General features: G+C 37.0%; 1 protein-coding gene across 1 annotated transcript; it reads right to left on the bottom strand.

The window, feature by feature from the left end:
• Positions 1-4116: 4116 nt before the first annotated feature.
• Positions 4117-26057, bottom strand: LOC124641050 (eukaryotic translation initiation factor 2-alpha kinase-like). Its single transcript, XM_047179057.1, has 17 exons — positions 25781-26057; positions 24810-24927; positions 23771-23921; positions 14898-15075; positions 14293-14452; positions 13722-13865; positions 13027-13228; positions 12415-12680; positions 11752-11933; positions 9424-9564; positions 9166-9273; positions 7605-7745; positions 6874-7117; positions 6352-6531; positions 5438-5654; positions 4836-5029; positions 4117-4489 (listed from the first exon to the last, which is right to left on the bottom strand). The coding sequence occupies exons 1-17, from the start codon at positions 25924-25926 to the stop codon at positions 4352-4354; spliced, it is 2910 nt and encodes a 969-aa protein (XP_047035013.1). The 5' UTR covers positions 25927-26057; the 3' UTR covers positions 4117-4351.
• Between the last annotated feature and the right edge of the window lie 1255 nt (positions 26058-27312).

The raw sequence follows: 27312 nt of genomic DNA, 5'->3' as shown, positions 1-27312 counted from the left end.
GCCAGACTGCCAAGAATGTTTTTATAAGTGCCTGGTATGATAAATCTTAGGGTCAGTGAGAATAAGATTAAAAAAACAACAAAATTTCAATATCGAATATTTTTATTTTCACCGTAATATTATTACAGTAAGGACAAATCATACACATTGTTTCATAAAAACTGTTCAAAACTATACTTTGGAACAATCTCATCAAAAATAAATGAAAAACGAGAGTATTCAAACACACCGCGTAACATTCACGAGTTAAACTTTATAAAACATAATTACTATAGTTCGGCCATTCAGAGAATGCGTTCCTGACACGTCGCGATTGAACTGACGACGTAACTACATTCATTGATTATTGATATAATAATGTTGTTTTAATGCTCCTCAATTGTTAAAACGGTAAACAACCAGCAAAAATATTTTTATCGTAACTGCAACGCCATTGCAAAGTTACGTCGTCAGTTCAATCGCGACGTGTCAGGAACGCATTCTCTGAATGGCCGAACTATACTTTCCTTAATGTTTTCAGAATTTTTATTGTATATCTTACCAATGTATAATTATATACATGCAAGCGCAGCGTAGGACGTCCACCAACGAGGTGGACAGACGACCTTATAAAGGTCGCCGGAAGACGCTGGATGCAGGTCGCTTCCAACAGGTATCTGTGGAGATCAAAGGGGGAGGCCTATGTTCAGCAGTGGACGTCCTATGGCTGAGATGATGATGATGATGAAGCGCAACATCAATTTTATGAAAAAAGGGTTTGCGCAATACTTGCGCAAAATGTGCAAAGTTTGCGCAAACTATAAGATTATTTTGCAAACAAAGATCACTGCGCTTACCATTACATGGAACGCAGCAACCACTCGCTAGTTTTTTTCATAAGCTTAACTAGTATTTATTTATGTTTTAAACAATTTTATGTAAATATTTAATTAATACATCAACATTCCGACAATACCCATCTCCAGTCTTACGTTTATTAATACATTACATTAAAGAAACTTAATTACTTACATAGTTATTGCTTAAATTAATATTAATCAATCATTTTCAATAAGTATTATAAGAATTTATTTAGCATTTTTAATTGGGCAACTTTATTAGTAGAAATAATTGAATATGATTGAAAGTGCTGAAGATTAACAGTGATAGGAAATTTTATGAGAAGAAAATCTATACTTCCATCTTGTTGAAAATGATTAATTTTAAACTAAAAAGTAACAGTACAAATTAAACTTTATCACTAGAAATGTACACACTAACATTCACTATCGGAATCGCCTCTTAGGGGAAGTTAGAAATAGATGTTTAACTCTCAGTAAACATTATGTAGGTAGCAGTGTTGCCAACAGCATTTATTTATTCAACCTTATGGAACGGACACCAGCAGGTATACCTACCCAAAGTTGTCAAATTTTACCAATCGATCATTAACCTTCCACTATTGTGTGAAGGTTAAAAATCTATTGAAGAAATTTTATAGATTGAAAAAAAAAATGTTTTAAGTTTAACAGATTTACATTTTATTTCCATTACGTTTTTTTATTACAGTACCTTTTTGACGGAATGCAAATGATATGAATTTGTAAAAATGGCAATACTACTAGCCAGTGTTGGTAGCTAAAGAAATAATTAAAAGTAAATGCTTTAGAATACGTTGCAAATGCTTAGATTAAGAGAAAATAATTTATTCTTAATTAATACTTAGGAGCGAAGATGATCATAATATAATGCTTATGTTTTATTCTCAATCATCATTCAATTTAAAAATTAATTAATTACAATTTAAGAACTTATCATTACAAATTTTAGGTGCCATTTAAAAATTGATTGATGATTGAGTATTCTAGTAGGGGGTACACACTGGGATGGTTAAAATAAGTTTTTAATTATGATGTGTTACTAGTAAAGAATTAAAAGGCACAAGCGAACAATATTCTAGATCAGTGGTTCTTAACCGGTGGTCCGCGGACCACTGGTGGTCCCTGGAGGCATACCAAGTGGTCCGCCAAGCTTAGCTTCGCGACGTTGCTATACGTTATCTAACTTAATTTTTATCGACTTATCTATGCGAGCGGGGGTTTTCGCATGGACGTATATCGGGTGTGTCGTACCTAGTCCCCCCATTCATGAAAATGTATGTTTGGGCTACATTTTACGTAATATTTGGTTGAAGTCAAATAAAAATTTGGCGCTCGCTTCGCTCGCGCATTTGGAAACTGCATAGGCTAGTTTTTCTTTATTTGCATTTGCTTACCTACACAACTGCCGACATGCGTTTAGCTTTGAGTAGAAGTGACCCAAAAATACAGTTTTTTTTTTTGATAAATAATAAAGAAATGAGTGCTAATTTAGGTAAACCGATGAGGTGGTCCCCGGCAAGACAAACTTTAGTTAAAGTGGTCCCTCATGTCAAAAAGGTTAAGAACCACTGTTCTAGATCTACATATTTTTATAACATTGTATGAAATCACAAATAGTCTTTGTATATGTCACCGTAAGATTACAAACATCGTTAGATTACAATCTATCTCGAGAGATTGTAAACTGTCGAATTATTGTAAACCGTAACACCTGATTGCAATTTAACGCATTCTTTTTCGCTATATTATAATCTATCGATGAGAAATTGTCAAATTGTCAACTGTCCGAAAGCTCTCCCTGATTGGTCAGTCTTTTTGTAAGATCGAGAGCGATGTAGAGCGGTCAAATTGTCAACTGGCGTAGAACGGAATGCATCTTGCGCGCTGATTGGTAGAACGTCAAAAAAGACAATGTTCTTTGAATCTCCCGGTGTCACAGCTCTTTGACGTGCAAAAATAAGTGACGGTTTAATTTTTTATAAAATCAAAAATTGTACTTAATTTTTAAGACTCAAATTACACACAATTAAAAATTGTATTAAAAATTGAAGTTAGTGACGAAAACGAATCGCTGCAAAACCGACTCCACGTAGTCTTGTCTGCCCTACCCCTAGAGTGCAATTCAAAACCGCGTAGGCGCGGAGGGGCGAGGCGGCCTGCGAGCTGAGGCGCAGGTAGTTTCAGCGCTCGCCGCCGCGGCTGAGGCGCAAGCCGAAGCTGCGGTGGTGAGCGTGAAAACCATCTGCGACGATAAGCTCGCATGGGACCGCCGGAGCCCCGCAGTGCCGGAGCCGTGACAGAAGTTATGCTTGCTGCATGTTGCATGCTTACTTCCATGCTGGGTCAATTAATATGGGATGTGTTATATTTTAAACAAAAAACTCAGTAGGTACGAGTTAAAAAATTAGAAGGTAAATAAATATTTTTATGATGTCATTTAATAGTATTTAAGAAGTTTACTGTTAGAATGCATGCTACAAATTTAGATGCAAAAAAATAACCATCATGCTGAGTTGTATTTAGAGTGGAAGATAACTCGTGGCTAAGATAGTATTATTTAGATGCTCGACGCTTTATTAATTGTGGCTGACTTAGTAATTTAGAAGGCAACATACATTTTTGGGGGCGAATAATGATATTAAAAAGAAGAATGTTTAATTAGCACCCCTTTAATTTTATTTTTAAATATTAGTTTGTATTTGAAGACAAAATACCTAACTGTATTTTTATAAGAGTTATTTTTATATAAATTTAATACTTGAAGAATTTTTGAAGAGCATTTATTTTATTTAACTGACACCTCTATTTCATTCCTAACTCTACGGGAACTCCATGGGAACAGAACGGCTGGTCGTGATTGGTCGATCTTACAAAAAGACTGACCAATCAGAGAGAGCTTTCGGACAGTTGACAATTTGACAATTTCTCATCGATAGATTATAATATAGCGAAAAATAATGCGTTAAATTGCAATCAGATGTTACGGTTCACAATAATTCGACAGTTTACAATCTCTCGAGATAGATTGTAATCTAACGATGTTTGTAATCTTACGGTAACATATACATTTCATAATAACTTTGAATTAAAGTATTTTAAGTTGAAATTAACTAGGATATAATTTCCATTGAATAGTCATGATTTACATAATTATGTTTTTATATTTTATGATAGTTACATTTATTCTGAAAATTGGATTAATTTGAATGTATTTATGAAATGTTTAAATATTATTGAAATTAATAATTTATTCACATTAATTATTCTCACAATTATTATTATTGCTTACAAACATGAAAGCTATATCTTTTACAAACCTCAAAAATTCTAGTTCCATTTTCTCATACCACCTGACAGCCTCTTACATAAAATATTTTACCAACAATATAAAATGACAGTTGACAGTTGCTGAAATTGACAGCTGTCAACTGAACAAAAGATGCGGTGACACTATAGTTAGGTGAACTTACTGTAGGTTTATTAATGGTTTTCTATGCGGCAGCCATGGTAGGTAATGTGAAATGATGATCAGGGTTGGTGTGTTGGTACAGCGGTGCGTAAGCTCGGACGCCGGTCGCTGTGGGCCGCTTCGACGGGTCTTCACTCAGCATCATTTTTAGGACTTTGGTCTGTAAACAATGGCAGTTATTTTAATGCAAGTAACAAAGATAGATGCGAGTCAAAAAGTCAAAATAAAATCATCAAAGATTACAGTTACTCAACTGAAAAAAAAAATTGGGGGCCAATTTTACTAACAGTCGATTAGGTAATCGTTCTTTCAAGTAATTTTTTTAACCATGCTTTAGGAACATATGTAAGTCTCAAATAAAATGTCCAGCTTCGAATATCGGAGGTTTTAATTTGCGAAAACAGCTACTTTCCTTAACCGGAAATTTATCTTGTTGGTGAAAGTGGGCCAGCCTAATTCTTTTAACGAAATTTTATATTTATTTATACTCATATGTAAATACTAACCTCTTGCGGATAACTGGAGCTAAACTGGTCGGGATATATGGCCTGCCTCAGGCGCAGTAGACACGCGACCCGCTCGGACTCGGTGCCGAATGGGTGCAGCAACTCGAACAATATCAGCCCGAGAGAGTAGATGTCCACTTTGTAGCTGTACGGACGGCCCAGCAATTGTTCTGGTGACATGTACAAATGTGTGCCTGGCGAAGAAATTAAATTTTTAACATTCTGTGCGAACTTTATAAAGGTAAAATATTAAAATGAAACAGTCCCTAAAAGTAATGTATTATATTGCTTGACATTTAAGCCAGCCAAAGGACTTAACTTTTTGAAGTGATTTAAAAATATAGATTGTTATATGACTTCATTTTGACATCAATGGCAGTTAGTCATACATTTTTGAGCAATATTTTTGACTGCGATTTCTCTTGAAGAAAAAGCTACATAGCTTGCAATTAACGTCTTAATTCCTTCCACTCAATTTATCGTTCCCTTTATTCTACTACAATACATCAGTCTTCTTTTCCTCCTTGTCCTTAAATTCCGAAATCAATAATGACTGAGTAAGTCTCAGTAACCAAGTTACACTACCCACAAGTTTCACTTACCAACTCGATACGTATGCCTCTGATGTGCATCCACCACGTCAGTCCTCTGTCCGTCACTGGACGTGTCGCTCATGGCGGTGACGAGCCCGAAGTCTCCCACCTTCACTCGTCCGTCGGGAGCGAATAGAATGTTAGAAGGCTTGAGGTCTCGATGAATGAGGCCTGCTAAGTGCACGTATTCGACCGCTGATACTATTTGGCTGAACAGGACTTTTACCTGGAGACAAGAAAAAATAATTAAGGTTAGTTTGATATTTGGACGGTTTACAGTCCTTCAGTTTCTTAAAAGAGAAAGAATGTCTAGCAACCCCAGCAAGGCCTGCCGGGACTGCGGGATTGTTTGAAAGAGTTACCGCAGCCCTGGTATATAAAGTGCTTAAGAAGCACCATGACGGCTTTTAGTCAGTAAGAGTTTGACACTCCCTCACGCTACACCCACAGCGGGAGGTGTCAGTTGATGATTTCCCACCCAAAAAAGAAACTTTCACATCATCGATAATACATTTCACTATATCGATGTAACCTATGACGGTTTTGACGAATGAGAGGCGGTTTCGTCAAAGACTATGTCGAAGAAATCTGCTGTACTATACCTTGTCAGCTCTATCGTGACAGCAGCGATTCTCCCTCAGCCAGTCGTGCAAGCTGTCCCGGCGACACAGCTGCATCTGTATGTAGAGGCACATCTGCTGTACTATACCTTGTCAGCTCTATCGTGACAGCAGCGATTCTCCCTCAGCCAGTCGTGCAAGCTGTCCCGGCGACACAGCTGCATCTGTATGTAGAGGCACATCTGCTGTACTATACCTTGTCAGCTCTATCGTGACAGCAGCGATTCTCCCTCAGCCAGTCGTGCAAGCTGTCCCGGCGACACAGCTGCATCTGTATGTAGAGGCACATCTGCTGTACTATACCTTGTCAGCTCTATCGTGACAGCAGCGATTCTCCCTCAGCCAGTCGTGCAAGCTGTCCCGGCGACACAGCTGCATCTGTATGTAGAGGTACATCTGTGGGCTGGCGGGCGCGGGGGTGTCGGGTTGTGTTCCCGTGCCGCGCACTACCATGTCCAGCGACCAGTGCCGGGTGTGCCCTTTCTGTGGGAAAAAGTCAGGTATTTTAGCTGGCATCTTAAATATGTATGCAGATAAAAAAGCGATAATTCTGTGTCCTAGGTTGACGATTGATTATTCTGCGTCAAACATCCAAATAAAATAATTATATAATAATAGAATATAACACAAACAGTAACCGCGTAATCTGCCCGTAGCACTCGATACAGCGTGTTGAATGGAAAGCCCCATACTTTAGTTTCCTATTCTCAATTCCACATCACAGACCTACAATTTTCCACTATTAGTAGTCGAGAGAATAATTATAAAAAAATCGTACAAAATAACTTAATGATAATACCAGAAAAATAAGGATAAATTCCTCACCTTCTTCTTCTTCCCAGTACACGAACTCTCAGTCTTATAATCACACTCCTTAACTCTCTCCAATCTCTTGTCGAAGGAAGAACTTCTCCCCTCCACCTCTTCTCCGGAGTTCGCGAACACTATGAACGAATCGTCGCCGTCGTCGGGTTTCGCGAGCGAACGCCCGGTTAAGTCTGACGGTTTTGACGAATGAGGAGCGTTTTCGTCAAAAACTATGCTGAAGGAATCGTTGCAGCTTAATGACCTGTACAAAATACTTGGAAATTAGATTTTTGAACCACCTTTTTTGAGAAAGGAGAAATGAATTCACTAAAATGAAGATGTAGGTATTTAATTTACTCCTTTCAATCTTATTTAACTTTACGTGTTCGAGAATCGTAAGTATTTTTATTTTCTATTTTGTCAATATCGGAATCGAGAAATCAATCGAGAAATCAATTTTACAATTTCTCCGAAAAGATCTTGGCTGAGTGACAATTATTATTACACATATTTGGGACTTGTATCTTGACGTGCCTCTGAATTCAATAATCTGAAAATACTCCGGATGAATTGTTTGATTGAATGAATATATTAGTGAATGGACAGTGATTGGTTGATGTATTTAATGTGTCGAGTCCACTAGTTGGCAGCACATACGACAATACAGCATGTATTAGACGTTTGTACGATGTACCGCTAGATGTGTTGCGTCAACACTACTATATAAAGCTATCTTGTTCAATATTCACCTAAGCCTCTTGCTAGGTTCAGCGAGCTTGTTGTCGCTGTGGGTACACTTGTGCAGGTTGAGCGTGACGTCACCGGCCGCGGGCGGCGGCGACGTCGCCGTGTACTCGTCTGTCATCGCAACTGATACTCCGTCCAACTCCCTGTTAATGAAAATGGCATTTTTTTGTTAATGATATAAGAATAATTCATATTCATCAAACCTACCAATCCTATTTCACTTTCACCACCACCCTAAGGTAGTCTGGTAGAGAATGCATACGGCTTTATGTCATTAAGGTGTCGTCTATCGGAGGTTCCGAGGCAGACTACGCGACACTTCGTGTGCATTAGTTTTAAGCTGTTTGTATAAGGTATGATTTAATGTTATAATAAATATTTATATCAGTATTTTCTATGGGCTTTAGATGCCTGATTTAAATAAATAAATAAAGTATGTCCGCCGTGTACTAATTTCTACAATGTAGAAATTGTGAAAAAGTATTGACTTTGACAAATCTGTCAGGTTGTATAGTTCGGCCATTCAGAGAATGCGTTCCTGACACGTCGCGATTGAACTGACGACGTAACTTTGCAATGGCGTTGCAGTTACGATAAAAATATTTTTGCTGGTTGTTTACCGTTTTAACAATTGAGGAGCATTAAAACAACATTATTATATCAATAATCAATGAATGTTATAATTTTGTGCCAAACTGAGTGTCAAATAACTTGGTAAACAATATTTTTCTAAATCTATACTGCGCTATTACAAGGTTATGTCAGCGGTTTATATTTTGTAGTGCTGTGCTAAAAATAACAGGCAAGTATCGTAATCTGTTCTTATACAGTTATAATATAAAATAATACGTTTTGATTTTCTTTTTAAGAATTGGAAAATAATGGACTATAAGACTTAATTATAACTTTTATGAAAAATAAAAATAAAACTATGACCAAACCGCATTTTTATACTTAGATTAAAAATGGTAACCCCAAATGGCGTTATGGGCCGCCATTTTGTGACGCTAAAACAGTCGTCCGTTGTCGTTTCGTGCGCATAGACCACGTTTTTCAAGTGTTTTCGATCTGTTTTTATTTGATTACCCGGCTTTTGTTAGACCGAGATATCAGGATTGATTCTGTTATTGATAATAATATAATTATACATGTAGGCGAAGATGATGATGAAGACACCACCTCCTCAAGCAAATCGGAGTCTGATTAATATTCTGTTCGCACATTCAATTCAATGTACTTGTAACAAAGAATAAATAAAACAATTTTATTATATGAATATTACCTTTTTTTGGTTTCCACTTAAATAACTAAAATATAAAACAAATGATTCCGCCAATTTAAAACGAAAATAATCTTAAAATAATGCGGCGGTTCATTTTGAAGGAACGGTAACGAACTCAGTGTTATGTTGTGCCCATCACTAGTCGTGACTAACTGATAGGTGTCAGGAACGCATTCTCTGAACGGCCGAAGTATAAGATTTTTCTTGGCGTACCTATCTTGGAAATTCATGATTCACGGTGAAGGAATTAGGAAAACATAGTTGAGGAGATCTGGACATACCTCATCCATACAGCGTCACGTTGCTGCTGCCAGTCGGGAGGAGGTTCCTCAACCCACGCGTTGAAGTAGCGGACAATGTGCTCGTGTTCCAACTTCGCGAGAGCACTTCACACAGACACACAAACATACCTCATCCATACAGCGTCACGTTGCTGCTGCCAGTCGGGAGGAGGTTCCTCAACCCACGCGTTGAAGTAGCGGACAATGTGCTCGTGTTCCAACTTCGCGAGAGCACTTCTCACAGACACACAAACATACCTCATCCATACAGCGTCACGTTGCTGCTGCCAGTCGGGAGGAGGTTCCTCAACCCACGCGTTGAAGTAGCGGACAATGTGCTCGTGTTCTAACTTCGCGAGAGCTCGCACTTCGCGAAGCACTCGCTCGCGTTTAGATGCCCTGTACAAATAGGTATCAAGATTATAACATAATGTAAGAAAGTGTCCATATAACGCAAGACCTAAAATATACTTTTACATATAAAATAATTTTAGTTTTAACTGACCAAAGACACAATAGTAAAGGTCAGAAAATAACAAAAAAAAAATACAGTGATAAAATCTCAAGTAAAAGTTTTGGACAAGACGAAAATTAGACGAGGAAATGCATCTTATTCTTTTTGGGAAAAGGAGAATGGGCGAAATGTTTGGATGTTGGTCTACTCCCCCTCTAGTAATGAGTCATACATCATTTTGAAAGGTCATTTCAAGCGTTACATTTTGTACTAACATAATACTTATACTTCAGATGTTAGAACGTGTTTAAGGTTTTCTTTTTATCGATATAGGCTTTCGAGATAGTTCTTAGATTCCTTCTCTTGTAATGAATTATCCCACCCAAAACAAAAATGTGAAAGGTTGCCAAGTTCGATAATATGGGAATGCTTCGCCTATAAAAGAAGTGAGATCTGAATAAGTACCAAGTTCCATACAAATACCTCAGTTAAAAATAGTTACTATTTAATGATGGTTCTTGGCAAGTTTTCACACGCCTTGTTATAAACCTACTAAACGCAATGAATCAAGTATATAATTTTCTATTAAAACTTGCCAAGTAACATCATTAAAAAGTAACTATTTTTAACTGAGGTATTTGTATGGAACTTGGTACTTATTCAGATCTCACTTCTTTTATAGGCGAAGCATTCCCATATTATCGAACTTGGCAACCTTTCACATTTTTGTTTTGGGTAGGATTTCATTTATTTTTGTAAGGTTGTTTATTTTATTTTTTCTTATGATTAAGTTAGTTAAGGAAATGTCTCATTTATACTATCTTTCAGATTTTTGAATATGCACTATGCTTCTTACAAAGAAATGAACTAGATTAACTAAATGGACTAGATTTACCAACTGACTGACATGACATGTTATCATATATTATGTTCGTGGATCAAAGTTACACATTCGTTATTTTCGAAAGTGACTCACACTTGGCCGTTTTCAGATTTTTACTTTACTTTGACTAAATACAAACCTTTGTAACGAATTTCAGATCGGTACGACCATTCGAAGATATATTATATAAATATAGATAAATTTAGTTCGTTTTAGTTCCTTAGGGGTATAAATTTACACCGGGTATAAAACACCTTCATTATTTTGAAACTGACTCACACTTGGCCATTTTCAGATTTTTCCCTTTACCTTGACATAAAGACGTACCTCCATGCCAAATTTCAAGTCAATACGACCATTGGAAGTGGTCTAGGTTTTTGATGAGTGAGTTAGTCAGTCAGTCAGTCAGTGAGTGTATAGTAAAAATAGCGATTTTCTGACGTCAATATCTCAAGACCTACAAAAGATATATTAATGAAATTTTGTATTTTAGATAAGTGAGGGGGTCTCAACAGATACTAGAAATTTGATATGCGTAAATAAAATAGATTTTGAGTTATAAGGGGGTAGAATTTGGCCCGAAATGGTTCGTGTAATATAACCCACGGCCGGTGTGTGGCTTATTTTTGCTCGAACTTGGCGGACACACTGCCGTGTGTCTAGATATATCACTGGAAAGGCCTTTTTAAATAGAACATTTCGTATGAACATACCTCCAACGTATTCCAAGTACTTTAGAAGTTAGAGCGTATTTTAGATAATATTATCGATAGTTAGTTTCAAGTTCTTAGATTCCTTCTCTAGTAATGAATAATATATCACTGGAAAGGCCTTTTTAAATAGAACATTTCGTACTAAAATACCTCTAACAAATTGTCAGTACTTTAGAAGCTACAGCAGATTTTAGACATAGTTATTATTTCACTAAAGACGTTCTAACTCCCTAAATACTAACAAATGACAATCGCCGCCATACAAGAAAATACTCTGCATAACACAAGCTTTCTATTGATTATCACTTAATGCTAGCGGAGAGGTAGACCAAAACGCTCATGGCCTTACTACAAAAACTTTAAACCCAGTTTTACACTTGTCTAATAAAATTTTGGCTGCAAAATGAACCATATGTCAACGTCATAATTTGACATTTTTTTAGACAAGGCATAAACTGACGTTTAAAAGTTTTTGTGGTAAGGCAGTCATTGTCCTTTTATGAAAAAAATGGAAATTTAAAAAATGTAAAACTCACCTCCTAGGCAAAGTAATTCGTTTAACAGCATAAGAACAGTCATCGATATTGTTCTTAGCCTCGAAGACGACGCCAAAGCCGCCGCGGCCGAGACAGCGCAGCGGCGTGAAGTCGTTCTCGTAGCGGCCCGAGTACTCCGGCAAGCGACCCTCCTTGTTCACGCGCCACACTTGCACTACCACCTGGGTTTATGTATATTTAGGAACATGGTTCATGTTTGTGACATAGAAATTGGATACATATCGATATACCTATTGTGATTTGTCGATACATTATTCAAGAAAACACAATATCGTTGTATTTTAGGTGATTTGTTTTCCAAATGATAAAAAAGATTTAATAAACAGTCAATATCGATATATGTACTCGTATTGTATTGTACCTATGGATACACTTTTCACGAGTAAACGCAATTTCGATATATTTTTACGAGATTTTTCAGTATGGAAAAAATATAAATTATTTCGATTATAAGTTTAGAAATACGATAGGTGATTTGGACCAATTGGTAACCTATTATAGGTACGATGAGTGTTTTGACCGAAAATCTGTAAATCGTCAAAAGTGTAGGTTCTTTCAAATCCCATGGTGACGAAGTCACTCCACAAGGGTCCCTATTTTCTAGAACCTAAAAAACTTCCCAAAATTTTACAAGACCCTCACCTGTTCCTGACTACTCGGCAAGGGCGTAACAGCCCTGATCTTCGGCGCAAAGAACCTTGGCCATATCATCAGATTCATCAGCAAGGCCGAAGACACAGCGATGAGTAAAACCTCCTTCCACCAATACCATAGAGAAGAGATGTGGACGTGTATGTGATGATGTTCAGGCTGTTCCGTGCTTATGTTCGGAAGGTCGAAGGTGTCTTCGGTAACTTGGACTGATTGGTCGCAAGTTTCTTGTAAGTAGACGAAGTAGCCGTGGTCGCCTGAAAGAAAAAGGTTACTTTGAGGCTTTTTTTTCACTTTGTCACCAACTTTTGTCTTAAAAAAACCATGCGAAAGTTTGTTTGTGTATGTCGTTGAAGTGAATAGGGGCCTGAAGTTGATTACAGTCAAAGTAAGTAGACCAGAACTATATAAACTTGGCAGAAACGTAGCTTATATATTAGGACAAAATATAGGTCACTTTTTATCAGGTTACGGGAAATCGTTCCCTCGGGAAGTAGGTCAAATCACTGGCAGAAGTTAATAAATACTTAGAAAAATATTATGTGGAACGAACAATATCACATGGTACAGACATAAAATTGATCGAATTACATTACTACTTACCGACATTATTCAAAGCAGTACCATACAACGTGATGAGCGACAATGCATTTTGATCATTATCGTGTACTGATAAGGCTGTATCTTCATTGTCAGGCTCCACTCCTATGAGAGGACGGGCTGTCACCAGCTTCCATGGCAACGGTTTCGCTGATACCGCTGTTTCTATCTTCCGGGAGTAGAATTGACTTTCTTGGATGTATAGCTGAAAAAATGGTAAGTTAGGTTTAAATAGTTCTTTTACGTCCGAATACACAAACGTTACTTAGCTTTAAGCCTATAAATCAAATCACTTTTATTTGTAGTTTTAGAAAGTTACTGAAGGCTATGTGTTGCAATGTGCATAAATGTGACAGAGATAGAATAATGTTTGAGCTCAATTGAGCTGTCTTCAAAATTGAGTAGTGTTTCAGTAATCGGCCTTTAGGAACAAAGGAGGGCCTGTAAAAGCTCTTTCGAAATGTCAAACTAGTTGCACGGTTCCAAAGTTTTGGTCTCATGGAGAAGAACAGGCAAGAAACTCCATGGACATTACAATATGTTTCTATCTATTCCTGAGAAAGTTATAAGATGCAAATTAAGCAAATATTTATATATTAATAAATTATATAAAACAATTTTAGTGCGAGAAAAATAATTTATACATTTCGATAATTCAAATATATTAGTGTATGTGCTAAAATAATAGGTAATATTACCTGTCGGTCATGCACGCCTATATAAAGCGAAGGCTGTTGAGTAACTCCCCCCTGTATGAGCGTCTGAGTGGCCTCCCATAGCACGTCGATGTTCTGTAGAGTGCCCGCGTGGAGGCGCCACATGCCTGCCACTGGTGCATCTAACTGTGAGATAAAATAAAGACCTTAGAATTACAACAAGTAAAACGACGAAACGAATGTTGATGTAGCTCGAAAGATGACTTGTGAGATGACGGCAGATTGAAGGTTATGGAAGAGAGAACATGCTGCGCCAAACCCAAATACAATTGGGATAATGTAGGGACTTTCAAGTATGCATTCCAGGCTTGTTATAAGTCCTTTTTTAGGAACACCAATGACTAATTAAAGGTTATAGGTAGAGAAAAGCATCTCAAGGAAACCTGGATATAGTCCACGTCTGAAATCACCAACCCGCATTGACCAAGCATGTTGGTTAACGCTCAGTAATCCTCTATGTGAGAGGAGCCCTGTTGTGCTCATCAGTGGGACGACAAAAAGGCTGATAATGATAATAACTGGAATGATGATGACGGTGTAGAGTAATTCATACCTTCTGCTGCCACAACAGCTTGGTCCCCGATATATCCTTGATAGCAACCACTCCTTCAGGCATAGCCACCGCCACAGCGACCGGCGCTGACCCGGCCGGCGCGTCGGCGCACTCGCGACGGCTTAGAGCGACTCGATGTTCTGCTACGCTGAAGTTCCATCTATGCGGGAAAGAGTTATTTAAGATATGTAGTACTTTTTTGAAAATTACTTTAAAGTATAGGAAGATAATGAGGATATTTATAAGGGTTAAACTTAACTTTCCAAATGCCATTTATATATTTTTAGGCCTGTTTATTTATTCAGCTTTGGATTGGCAGCAGAGGCTGCATAATTGCAATTATAAATAAATCTGTGGAAAAGCGCGGGTGTGCGCCCCAATTATGACTTTGACAATTATGTGTCTTAAAGGGTATGGATTATCATATAAACCAGAGTAATTAGGCATCTTCTTCAGCAAAGGCTATGGATGTTACCCGTCAATTTGGTAGTTAAGGTCGCAAGCAAAAAATGCACTGTATGCGGCAACACTGAAAGCACAGATTACTGAAAGTGTATCTTATAATGAAAAAAAAAAAAAAACTGTAAACTAAACAAAACACTAACTTCTCACTCCCAGTCCTCGGGTCCAAAGCTCGCACAGTATTAGAATGCCGCCTCAGTACTATGACGTCACGGCCCGCATTGGCTGTCTGTTGTTCAGTACTGCAGCCTCCTGACCCGCACTCGTAGATCACGCCGCCCGTGGTAGCGTCGAGACCGAACCATAGGGTTTCTCGGGCACCTGTAGGTAGAAAGGAGGATATTTTAAGTACACCACTCTTTTGTAAACTAAACCGAATTGAACATTATTTCACTGTTGGAAAGCTACACTCTTCCCGAGTATCATCCAAACTAATATTATAAATGCGAAAGTAACTCTGTCTGTCTGTCTGTCTTTCTGTCTGTCTGTCTGTCTGTCTGTCTTTTCTTCACGCCTAAACTACTGAACCGATTTGTGTGAAATTTGGTACAGACATAGTTTGAAACTTGAGAAAGGACATAGGATAGTTTTTATTACAAAAAAAAATAAAAATAAAATTATTCCGGACATATAGCGCCATCTATTGGTCAAATCAAAAATCTGCTGGTAGTCACTATTCCACGCGAACGAAGTTGCGGGCAAAAGCTAGTAGGCTATATTTTATCCCGCTACGGATAGTAGTTGCCATGGGACGTGGGTGAAACCGCGGGAATATTAACTTACATGACGAGCCTAACTCGCCTTCCCGGTCTTTTGGTATTGTCCATTGAAAAATACAAAAAAGTGGATTTCACTAGGAATTTGTAGTTTTATTTTGTGGGTGCTCAATAGAAAGTGGCCCCCGATTGCCTTTCCGCACTCGGATATTCTATGTTCATGTGTATGCCTATGTTATTCTGATATATGTATAAGCTATATTGCTGATAGTTTCATCAAAATCCATTCAGTAATTCTTGCGTGAAAACCCGGCGAGGATGAAACAAGACATTCGCGTGCTGCGAATCTATCTTTAATGCAAAAACATGCTTCACCCGATAAGAGCTTGGTACTAACATCATTGAGCAGTCGTTGATTCACAATTCTAAAAAATAACTCTATCAGAATTTTTATCTCAAAATATATGTCAGATCAGTAAACAGATATTCAGAAAGGAAAATCTTTCCTTCCTCTGTTTATTCTCGTGACCTACATCCGTATACTTCTGAAGTATAATAGACGATTAGTTTCAGCATTCAGTGTACAAGTATTATCATTTAGTGACGTCAGTCTGCAATCAGCGTGAACGAGATGCTGTGGCGAGTCACGGTCGAATGCTCCTGTTGTTTAGCTGTGGATTTCAATAACTTATGTATCTCTGCTAATTTGCTTAATAGAGATAGGATTATGACTTAGAAGCAACAGGTAGATAGGTTGCCCGGGTAACTGGGTTGAGGAGGTCATATAGGCAGTCGACTCGCTCCTTGTAAAACACTGGTACTCAACCGCGTCCGGCTAGTCTGGAAGTTGACCCCATCATAGTTGGGAGATGACGAGGCCTAAAATCAGCTATATAGGACTTGCAAAGTAAATGACTATCGTGATCTCCAGTAGCCAACTGCGAGACGGCATTATTATTTTACGAGACCGTATCTAATGTTTTAAATGCGATAATTTACATCTCTATCCCTCTATTTGTCTGTGAAAGATTCGGTCGGAAACGGCTTATAATAATTCAGATGTAAATAAGTGAGGAGATATATTCAAAGTTTAGGAAGGCAAATATTTGAAGTAGTTTCCTCGATGTACGCGTGAAATTCCCGGAAACAGATAGTAGGCATGATTAACTTTTGCTGTAACTGCCTGAAAATGTAAAAAAAAAATACCAAATCGATTGATTGTATTTTGACCAAGCTTCTGTTATATAAAGCGTAATTATGTCAATATTATTTTTCTTACTCGAGTCGATGGGTGTGTTCAGCGTATGACCTTTATATACGCAGATAATATTAATTGATATGTACAATGACGATGACGTATTTTCACATTGTATGTAATATTAATTTGATTGCTGGAAATACGTTCTAAAATTCGCAGTAATACGATCCACGAGTCTTAACAATTAACTTTTATTTAAGGTGTTACGCAAGTGTAAACGGTCATGTTGATCTATGTAATACGTATTTATCCTTAATCCTTACATAGTACTATAACTGTACAGTTTGTTAATTGCTTGAACCCGCTAATCTTAGGACGATCGATCAGACTTATAAAGGACATTAAAATTTATTGAGGAATAAAGGCTTATCCGGCATGGGTTTAAATAGCTGGTGGAAGCCAGTTTTTTATAAAAGAGTAGCGCCCCAATCACTTCAGAGATTATCGCAAACAATTAGAGATGAGGACTTAATAATGTAAAGTGAAGTAACTAAAGTTGGTTTATGAAATATCCGAAGTTACTGAAATTACATGTAACATGACGTGTATTTTACAGTAAACGGCATGATTAACACATAAAAGACTGGAACTAAACACCATGTATGATGTGGTAAATCAATACAAGCGAAACTAATGGAATGTGATCGATATTGTTCTACACAATATTCTGAGAGTAAATAGTTTTAATGTAGGTGAAGATTTACATTATATTTATTCAGGCCCCTCTTGGCTATTAGGCACGATGGGCATTAGTTCAGGGCTATTCTAAGGCCTGGCGATATCCAGACCGGCCTTTTTTCCCCCATGCGATTCAAGATAATGGGGACAACATTAGACAGACAACCAGACAACTACTGCTCTAATTATGTAGTATACATACTTTACAGGAATACTATAAGGTAAGCTGGTTCAAGATCCCTTCATGCCCCCATAAAGTTATTTGAAAGTCCCACCACAAAACAAAACTAACAATTATAAGTACCTATTATAATGCGATTTTTAAATACTACTGTTTATTTAAAGAAACCGCGGAGGGTCAAAACTTGACTTAACCAGGTGTTTGGCAGCTAGCCAATAGGGTTGTTTCCAATTTTCGAAAATCTATTTAAATAGCTTCCAAATAATTTAAAGATCACCCCTCCTATGATTTTGCGTCTTAAATCTCTTTACTTTTTATGTATTCGATTTTTTTTCTATTTTTCTTAAAACATTGCCCAGAAAACGCTCGATCACGTGACTGTGACGTCAGAGTATACTATGTGTTCCTTTACACTTTGCACATCTAAAGAGAAGAAACTAATTAGAAAGAAGTCATTGATTTTTAAATTCTAATAATGTATTCTTATAACATAGATACAAAAACAAACATTTTAAACATTTACATTATTTTTAAACATTGGGCACAAAAGAAAATACCTGTAATGTTTTGAGTTGTGTACGCGGTAAAATAAAACTGTGCAAAGGAACGTAAAGTTTGTGTTTGTTATTGAGGTTATATTTGTGTTATCTTGGTTATTAGCAAAGAATTGAGCCACAAAAAAACTATCATCTTTCATAAATCCTTTCTCCATAATTCTTTTCTAACTTTCTTTCGCTCAAATACAAATAAAAACTAAAGAAAACATCACATCAATTCTCAGTTTATACCTGTCATAGACTGTCACTGTCAAATACTTGTCATTGTCAATGTAAAGTGACGACATCGGACTCGATTCGCCGTTTTCAAGGGCATGACGTAATAGACGATAAATTTAAATTTCATAAATTATTTAAAAATTATGTGGTCAGTTATTATTAATATAATATGGGTCATTCTAAGTTAAGAAGTACTTTCGACGGCAACAACAAAAAAATACATTTTTTTTCAATAAACTTTACAAATAACCTATTTATCACTTAAAACTAAATGTTTCCTATGTGGTCACTCAAATTTATTGCAGAAATGTACGTAATTAAGTCACAATAAGCTCTAATATATGAAAAATGTCTCTCCCCTGGTCTGTCCCCCAACCGACTTTATTTGTAAATCAGTAATTATGAATGTATTAAAATTCAATAATTATTATAAACTCTTTAATTTTATAGGGACAGTAAACTTAGTAATAGTATCTTACAAGTAAAAGTGCTTTTATTTCAATTCTTTAAAAAAAATATGAACACCGAAATTTGTCCACCGAGTTTCGTGTCTCGTCCCCTGGTCTTTTGTTTTCGTTCAAAAATCAGTTTTGCTCTCCTAGTCTGTAGAAGTTGTGACCTTGAATGCATAGTGTGTAACGTGAAGTTAGCAGCAAACGGCGCATAAGCAACTGCGCCGCCTTTATTGTCGGCCATTTCGTTCACGCTACTCGCTGGGTGCAGAAGAGTTATGTGAATGCAGTCTTTCCTCTGGTAAGTTTTACATTGCAATTTTTTGTTAAAATACTAACATATACTTCAATATTTACTATGAATAGTGTGTACATTGTTATGTTTGTGTGTGAATGACGTGCGCGAAATACTTTTACGGCTATTTTAGATTTCTATCGAAAATGTATCTCCCCTGGCGTATTTCCCCTGGCTCTTTTGATGGCAGGGGAGATACTTAATGTCCAGGAGAGATACATTTTTACGCGTTTCCATTAATACTTCTAGTTTTCTCTAATCCTTTACTTGGCGTTATGCTTATTTTAGCTTTACAATACAATATTACGTTTTATTTACAGAAAAATGGCTTGAAAAGAAGAGGATAGCAAACGATTACGATATCAAAGAATTAAAAATGACCCGGATAAGTATTTCATCGTTGTACTTGTTTTTTTTTGTAGCGTTGGACTGCACAGATTTAAGTGGATCTATTTCTTCCGCTTGTTTTTTTATTTTCAGGTTTCTTGCCTTTCTTGCTCGAGTGGACTTTAGCTGCACGATCTCCCGCGAAGCAGCTGGCCTACTGCCAGACTGCCACCGTGGGATATGGAGGCGAGAGTCTTCTTGCGCCTGTACTACTGGCGCGAGGAGGCTCAGGAGGGCCGGGAGGGAACTCCGTTGCCGCGGCAAGTTGTCGAGCAGCGGGCGGAGCTCCGGCGCGATCTCATGGTGGCCTGGAGGGAACGACTGTCGCAACCCAGTGCAGGGCACGCCACCATAGTGGCGGTAAGTCCCCTCTTTGAGGAGTGGCTCGGGAGGAGTCACGGCGCCCTCACGTACCGCATGACGCAGGTCCTCACTGGACACGGTTGTTTCGAGAGGTACCTGCATCGAATCGGTCGTGAGGAGGCGCCTGGGTGTCACCACTGTGCGGACAGCCCCGAGGACACGGTGGACCATACAGTCCAGGAGTGCCCTGCGTGGGAAGGGCACCGCCGGGTCCTCGTCGAGGCTTTAGGCGGCGGCGACCTCTCGCGTCCGGCCCTGGTTCAGGCCATGGTCCGGGGCGAGAGGGAATGGGATGCCGTCGCCTCCTTCTCGAGCATGACTGTTTCGCACCTCTCATCCCGGCCGCCGCGCTGGAGCAGGTAGACACCACGGGCGCCGGGTGTCGCGAGACGACTCCCGGCCACCGTAGGCGTAGGTCTGTGAGCGGTGAGTTCGGGTGGCTCATCGCTCATGTCTATTTTTAGACAACAGACCCGTGTCAGCGGCGCGCGTTGTTCCACGTGCTCCTCAAAGAGATGTCAGCATCCCCAGCGGGGCCCAGTAGGGCCAAGGCCTGCCAGGGCTGCGGGTTGTTCAAAAGAGATACCGCGGCCCTGGCACATAAAAGGCCTGCGACTTTTGATGCTTTTTGACGTCGTTAAAAAAAAAGTTGACTTTTGCTGTGCTGCCTGCGTTCGCCTGTTTATATTTTGAGGAGGCGGTGGGCCTTCATTATCTGAACATGGTGGTGTTACAAAAGCATTACTTATATCTTGGAGTGCTAAACGTCTTCTACGAATTTTTGCTTTTTCTCTCCATATTTCAAGTTACTGTTATTCAAAAGAGAATTTTTTGTTTTTGTTTCTTTTTATTATTGTTTTTCATGTTTTGTACCTAGCACATAAGACTGCTAAGAAATGAAAAGTCTGATTATAAATAATTCATAATTAAAATAAATAAAGATGATTCTTAAAATTAACCTTGTTATATTTTTTATCTCTTCCCTGTTCATGAAGTATCTTCCCCTGTACACCTTGTCTCTCCCCTGTATTGTGTATTTCCCCTGGTCACTTATAAAACGAGATAAACCCAAAAAATTGACTGGCCCCTTTGTAAACGTTTTCAACGTAGCCGTTTACATTTAAAAATGTATACTTAAGTAAAAATATATAAAAAAAAACTCGTGCCGCCATTTCATACAACGAATTACCTCTTAACTTAGAATGACCCATATAGCTTATCGTGTTTCTAGTTTTGTATACATTCGGTGCATATACAAATTTTTAATTGACTGAATACTAGGAAACAACCCTATTAGTTAAACAGACGCCAGACGATCAGACGAAAACAAGCGTGGCGTGATTATGTTCCGACTGTAGTTTTATTTTGTTTTTATCGCGTCACAAGGTCATTGCTTAATCGTATTACCAGTACTTTCTAGTTAATAGATAGACGCTCGAGACTAGTAGAGAACTATACGTCTTTTATTTTTTAAAGAAGAAATTGAACTCTTGGCCTGTTTGATGATGTATTTTACCATCATCTCAGATGAAATTGGAAATGAAAAATGGCTAATGACGGCTAAAATTGGAAAATGGCTCGGCAGATGATTCATCTGCCGAGCCATTTTCCAACTATGTTGGGGTTGGCTTCCAGTCTAACCTGATGATGCTGTGTTTACCAGTGTTTTACGAGGAGCGACTGACTAATTGACCTCCTCAACCCAGTTATCCGGGCAACTCAATACCGGTTAGTTATCACACTTTCTGGCTTCTGACTACCCGAAACGACTGCCAAAGATGTTAAAATGACAGCCGGGACCTACCAGTTTATCGTGCCTTCCGAAATGTAATTCACCGATTTGCTGTATTACCTATACATATTTTTATTGCATGTTTAGGTAGTAACTACGTCTGTATGCGAAGGTCAACACATGTAACTGCTGTTAATCTAATCCCACATACGTAATGACTGTGAAGAGTAATAAGCGCAGAGGAGGGAATCTGTGAATGAATGAGTGTCATATTGACCGAAAGGCTAAACCGGCGCCTTAACCCTATGACCCTAGCGTATTTGAAAACGTTTTGGACCCTAAATGAAGGCTGACCATTCGATTGCTTTAAGGTTTTCCTTAATATTCCATCTTCTTATTTACATTTTGTAACTTAAAATTACTTGAAAACAAAGTTAATTTTAACCCAAAACTCCCACAGAGCTAATCTAATTTTACCTTACAACCTGCAGTGAATCTCTATAAATACACACTAGAACAAACACACACACACATACATAGGCACGTAATAGACGCCTACACACAGACGTGGTCGCAGTTTCGTGGTGACACGAGATTGGTCGGCTATGACTCGACGCGTAATCACGCATAATGCTATGTTATCTAACCGATAATACTGTTGTTTATTTACCTACGTAAGTAAGTACATGCAAACTTTTTGAAGACTATCTCGAAGATATTTTGAACGTTGTAATGAGTATTTTGCATTATAGAGAGAACTTATTATAAAAGTATAGGGGGAGTAGATTAAACTACAATGTGGGGTTTATCATACATAGCCGTTTTCCCGCGGTTTCACCCGCGTCCCGTGGGAGCTACTGCCCGCACCGGGATAAAATATAGCCTATGTTACTCGCAGATAACATAGCTTTCTAATGGTGAAAGAATATTTAAAATCGATCCAGCAGTTTTTGAGTTTATCTATTACAAAGAAACAAAGTCTTCCTATTTATAATATTAGTATAGAAGTATAGATAACTGGTAGAAAAATCAAATGTCTGTCCTAGAATTCTGGCACTGTTTATAGTGTACGGTCGGTAACAAAAGTCAATTAACACCATTTAAAATCCTAATGCTATTTTCAGCTATTTTAATGCTGTGATATCCAGCTAATTTTGTAATGTATCTGTTACCGTAAGATTACAAACATCGTTAGATTACAATCTATCTCGAGAGATTGTAAACTGTCGAATTATTGTGAACCGTAACATCTGATTGCAATTTAATATGCGTTAAATTGCAATCAGGTGTTACGGTTTACAATAATTCGACAGTTTACAATCTCTCGAGATAGATTGTAATCTAACGATGTTTGTAATCTTACGGTGACATATCTAATGCGTAGGTAACAGTTATGTGAGATTTTGGTATACAGTTATTTTTGGAGTGTAGTGTTTTATTGCTGACTTTACCTTTTAGGGAGATACGTAAAACATGTGAACGCACTATAAGAGCAATCATAGTTAAATGGTTTGCTTTATTTCGAGTTGCCGGTTCAATTCTATATTTTTAAGGCATGTTACATTTATGTTTATGAAGGCACCAATGATTATTAGCAATGTCCGAGAACATAGTTTTAAACTCCACACGAAATTTGAACTTTCATAGAAGAAACAAAGTCCAAAGAAAATCAAGGAATATCGCGAAAGAAGGTCAAAGACATTGATTTTGCACTTTCTAATCGGTCATCTTCACATTCTTCACCTACTAGTAGGAAAATTAATGAGCGTAGTAGTTATGCGTTGTAATTCGTATAGACAACTAATTAATATTTTTACACGTCACGTTGTTTATAAGATAAAAGATATTTTAGCGTATTTTTTGATATTTTTATCTACCGAATTAAACAGTCATTCTGGTACTTTAAACACTTTCCGTTTTTTTAACCGTGTTTTTTTGTAGATCATTTATTTATTTATCAACATATTGTTTACATTTTAAAATATTAAATTATAAAAAAAAAAACATTTAAAAATATAAACCGTGTTTATTTATTATCGGCTTCCGCAAAATACTTTAACCATCTTGTTTTCTTCTAAGGCTTGGCTAGGCTAAGAATCTTTTAGACAGTGTTTCAGAGATATAAGCTCTTCAGCTTTATAATATTAGTATTTATTTAATAAAAAAATGTTTACTCACCAGCTATAACCAGGTCATCAGAATACTTAAAGGAGGATGAAAGAAGCTGTTCTGCATCAAAAGGCAGAGGCTCGATGTTGTCTCCACTGAGACTGTAGAGGGAGCCACTGAGGGACGGCACAAGACGGACCCATTTTCCTCCTGATGTGAGCTGTAGTAAGAAAAGGAATAGGTGCATAGATAATTTTGATATGTTTTACTGTGCTTGTTTCTCTAAGGACTTCTGGATAAAATACAGCCTATGACACCCACAAATAATGTGGTTTTCTACTGCTAAAATAATTTTAAAACACACCTGATTTACAGCCTACAATATCACAAGCTCTCCTTTGCTATATGATTTAGATTTTAGAATAACGAAATACGCATTCGAAGGGAAAAGAAATCGTGGCTGGCCAACAAATAGAATGGTCAGCTTTTGTTTATCAGACAAATACATTTTTGGAAGAAGTCACGTAGTTAAGGACATGAGGAGTCGTCAAACAGTTGATAGTATATGCTTGGCTAGATCGCGACAAGGACACAAGAATATACTTTCACTAATCAAAATGTAGACAGTAATATGAGTATGTATTCACATATGGGCGTATGAGCAGTTTGAAGTATGAACCAAAACCAGTTTTGTGGTTGTTTTACAAGCAGCTGAATGAGTTGTTTTTATTTTTACTGCTGGCAGGAAAAGCAAGTAATAGGTATGAAATCACAATTAGTAACATTTACACAAATTATAAATAAGGAAAACCTTTTATTCATGGTTTCTTACTTGTCATAGGATACATTATGAATTTATTCCTAATTTTAAACTGATGTTCAAAAAAGAAACCAACTTCTTACTGCAGTTTCACCCATATCTAACTACTGTCTACTTTCCACATCCAGATAAAAAGTACCCTATATATATATACTTTTCTGATATATAAGCTATATCACAGCCAAGTTTCATCAAAATCCATAGGGTAGTTTCAGCATGAAATAGCATCAAACATCCATACATTAAAAAATTGCAATTTTTTATCAATATTATCAGGATGGAAGTTACCTCAACATGATGTAGGTTTGAGGAGAGCAGCGGCTGTGTCTCCAAATCCCAGGCTTTGATGCCATTCTGCGTGGAGAAGGCGGTCAACCTCCCATCTAAAGTGCTTACTATCACCAAACTGTAAGGAATTTATACAAATCTTACAATTGTTTATACTCAAATTAAATAAAAATTTACATTAATTTGTATGGTCCCAGTGTGAATATTTCGTAAACAAAAGCATTAGGAACATAAATGAATGAAAAAAGGTTAATTTTTTAAAGTATTTCATTATTTATTTGTATTTCAAATGGCTCTATCTTAAGGGTAAGTGAATTAGCATGGTTATAAAGGAAAAATGTACAAATTATTGCGATCAAATTAGAATTGAGAATTTCCTCAATAAATGGTTCTAAGAACTCAAATATTTTAAAGAATCAATTAAATAGTGCAATACACTCCATTCAGAAAACAACCTCTTTAGACAAACCCCATATTAGTGTTAGTAATTCTGACTAATTCACAAAACCTCAAGCAGTGATTTGGATAAGCAAAAGAGATAACTTATCATAGCTTAAAATAATGATTGTACATTGTTGTTTTATACACTGTTTTTAAGCTGTGTTTACATATCAATACTAAATAACATAAAACATATTTATTTTCAGCCATATTTTTGATACCACACTCTAGGCTTGGTATATTCTAGAATAAAAATGTGAGCAAGTCCAAACATGTTCATACAGGCTGAAAAGTTTTGAAAAACTTCTTTTATACACTTTTCAGCGAATGTAAGCTGTGCACGATGACTAATAAAACTTTTTGCACGATATCAAAAACCTGTTTTCGTATCGTATCAGTAGATTTACTCCAATTGTTTTGTAAACAAAACTTTTGATAGCAATAAACTCTCATGAAGTTTAACTATGCTGCATTCTTTTTTTTTACACATGGGACGTAGGCTGAATAGAAAATACTATAGTAAAACTCACTCATTAAAAACTTTACTGTCTTTTTCATTATTGGGATTGCAGTACGGTAACTTTGGCACAGTATCCTCGGCACGTACACTACAAACGAATAAAGTTAACGCGAAGGCTGCCTTTAAAGCAATTGCCCGCCAATACCAGTCCGACATTGTATTACAGCCGAATTATTTCTGGACATTTCAAACCGAAAACCGGCTATTTATTTTTATTATGAAATTCTTATATTTTATTACGAGGTGCGCGCAGCTGATTGAAAAACTTTTAACCACAGACTGCTTACATCTCCACGTAATAACTGTCAACTTGGACAGAAAGCGTTTCGTTCCACACTCTTTTGTTTGTCTTTTAGAAATTCTTGTTGGTGACTCATGCCAAAAACCAGTTTCTACGGTAATATCAAATTGGTCGATCAACCCTGCTCGCTAAATAATAAACAAGGAAAGCCTTACGAAACTCCTCCTTCGGTTGCGATACAAAAAGTGTGACTCATAAAATTTCTGGAGGAGAGTGGTAAAATGTTTTTGGCACAAGTTTTCTAATATTTTATTGTGTTTAACTGACTTGAAAAGTTAGTTTTATTGTAGATCACATATTTTATTTAACTATTTAAATGCTCTTTAACCGACTCCCCAAAAAGGAGGAAATTCTCAATTCGTCAGGATCTTTTTTTTTCTTTGAATATCTTTTTGAGAATTTTTTTTTGAGAATTTCTCAAAAACATAACTTATCGCTTGGTAGGTATATTCAACTATGAACTGCAAGGGGGAAAATTATCATTGTATTGCATTCAAAACTATGTTGGATTGGTGGAACCAATGGCCAGAGGTCATACGAAGAAATTTCAATTTCTTCTTCTTTCTTTTGTTGATGAAATACATTACTATTATTTTATCTGAGGTGTAAGCAAGTGGGTGCTATGTCGAGTGAACTTAAGTGCCATGGGAAAGAATAAAAGCTCTTGGTGCAAGAAAATAATTATCTAACTTCAGCGTCAATTTTTTATATTGGAAATATTTATTTGTGTGAAACATAATTGTTACTTTAAAATGAACTACATTTATCACTACATAGTATAAAGCAAAGTCGCTTTTTCTGTCCCTATGTCCCTTTGACCGCTTAAAATTTTAAAACTACACAACCGATTTTCATGCGCTGTTTTTTAATAGATAGAGTGATTAAAAAGGAAGGTATATGTATAATAACATATATTAAATAGTAGGGTAATACGTTCTAAATAGTAGGGTAATACGGGTCGTATTACCCTACTATTTACTAATACCGTTATCCCGTGCGAGGCCGGAGCGGGTCGCTAGTACTTACATAAAAAGAAACTTAAAACTAAGTGTCGAAAAATTGGTCTATTTAACTTCAAAATTATAAGTTATAAGACTATTATAAACTATAATATGTTTTAGTTGAGGGTTTTAGTTTCAAGTTATAAAATAAAAAAGAATGAAAGATTTGGTTTGGAGCTAAAAACGTTTGGATTCACCACAGAGACATGCCATTGATAAAAATCTTTTTTCTTTTGTTAA

The sequence above is a fragment of the Helicoverpa zea genome, chromosome 21 (genome assembly GCF_022581195.2).
Source record: "Helicoverpa zea isolate HzStark_Cry1AcR chromosome 21, ilHelZeax1.1, whole genome shotgun sequence".
Lineage (NCBI taxonomy): Eukaryota > Metazoa > Arthropoda > Insecta > Lepidoptera > Noctuidae > Helicoverpa > Helicoverpa zea.
Note: the sequence above shows the minus strand (reverse complement) of the source record. Positions and strands in the feature narration are given on the sequence as shown.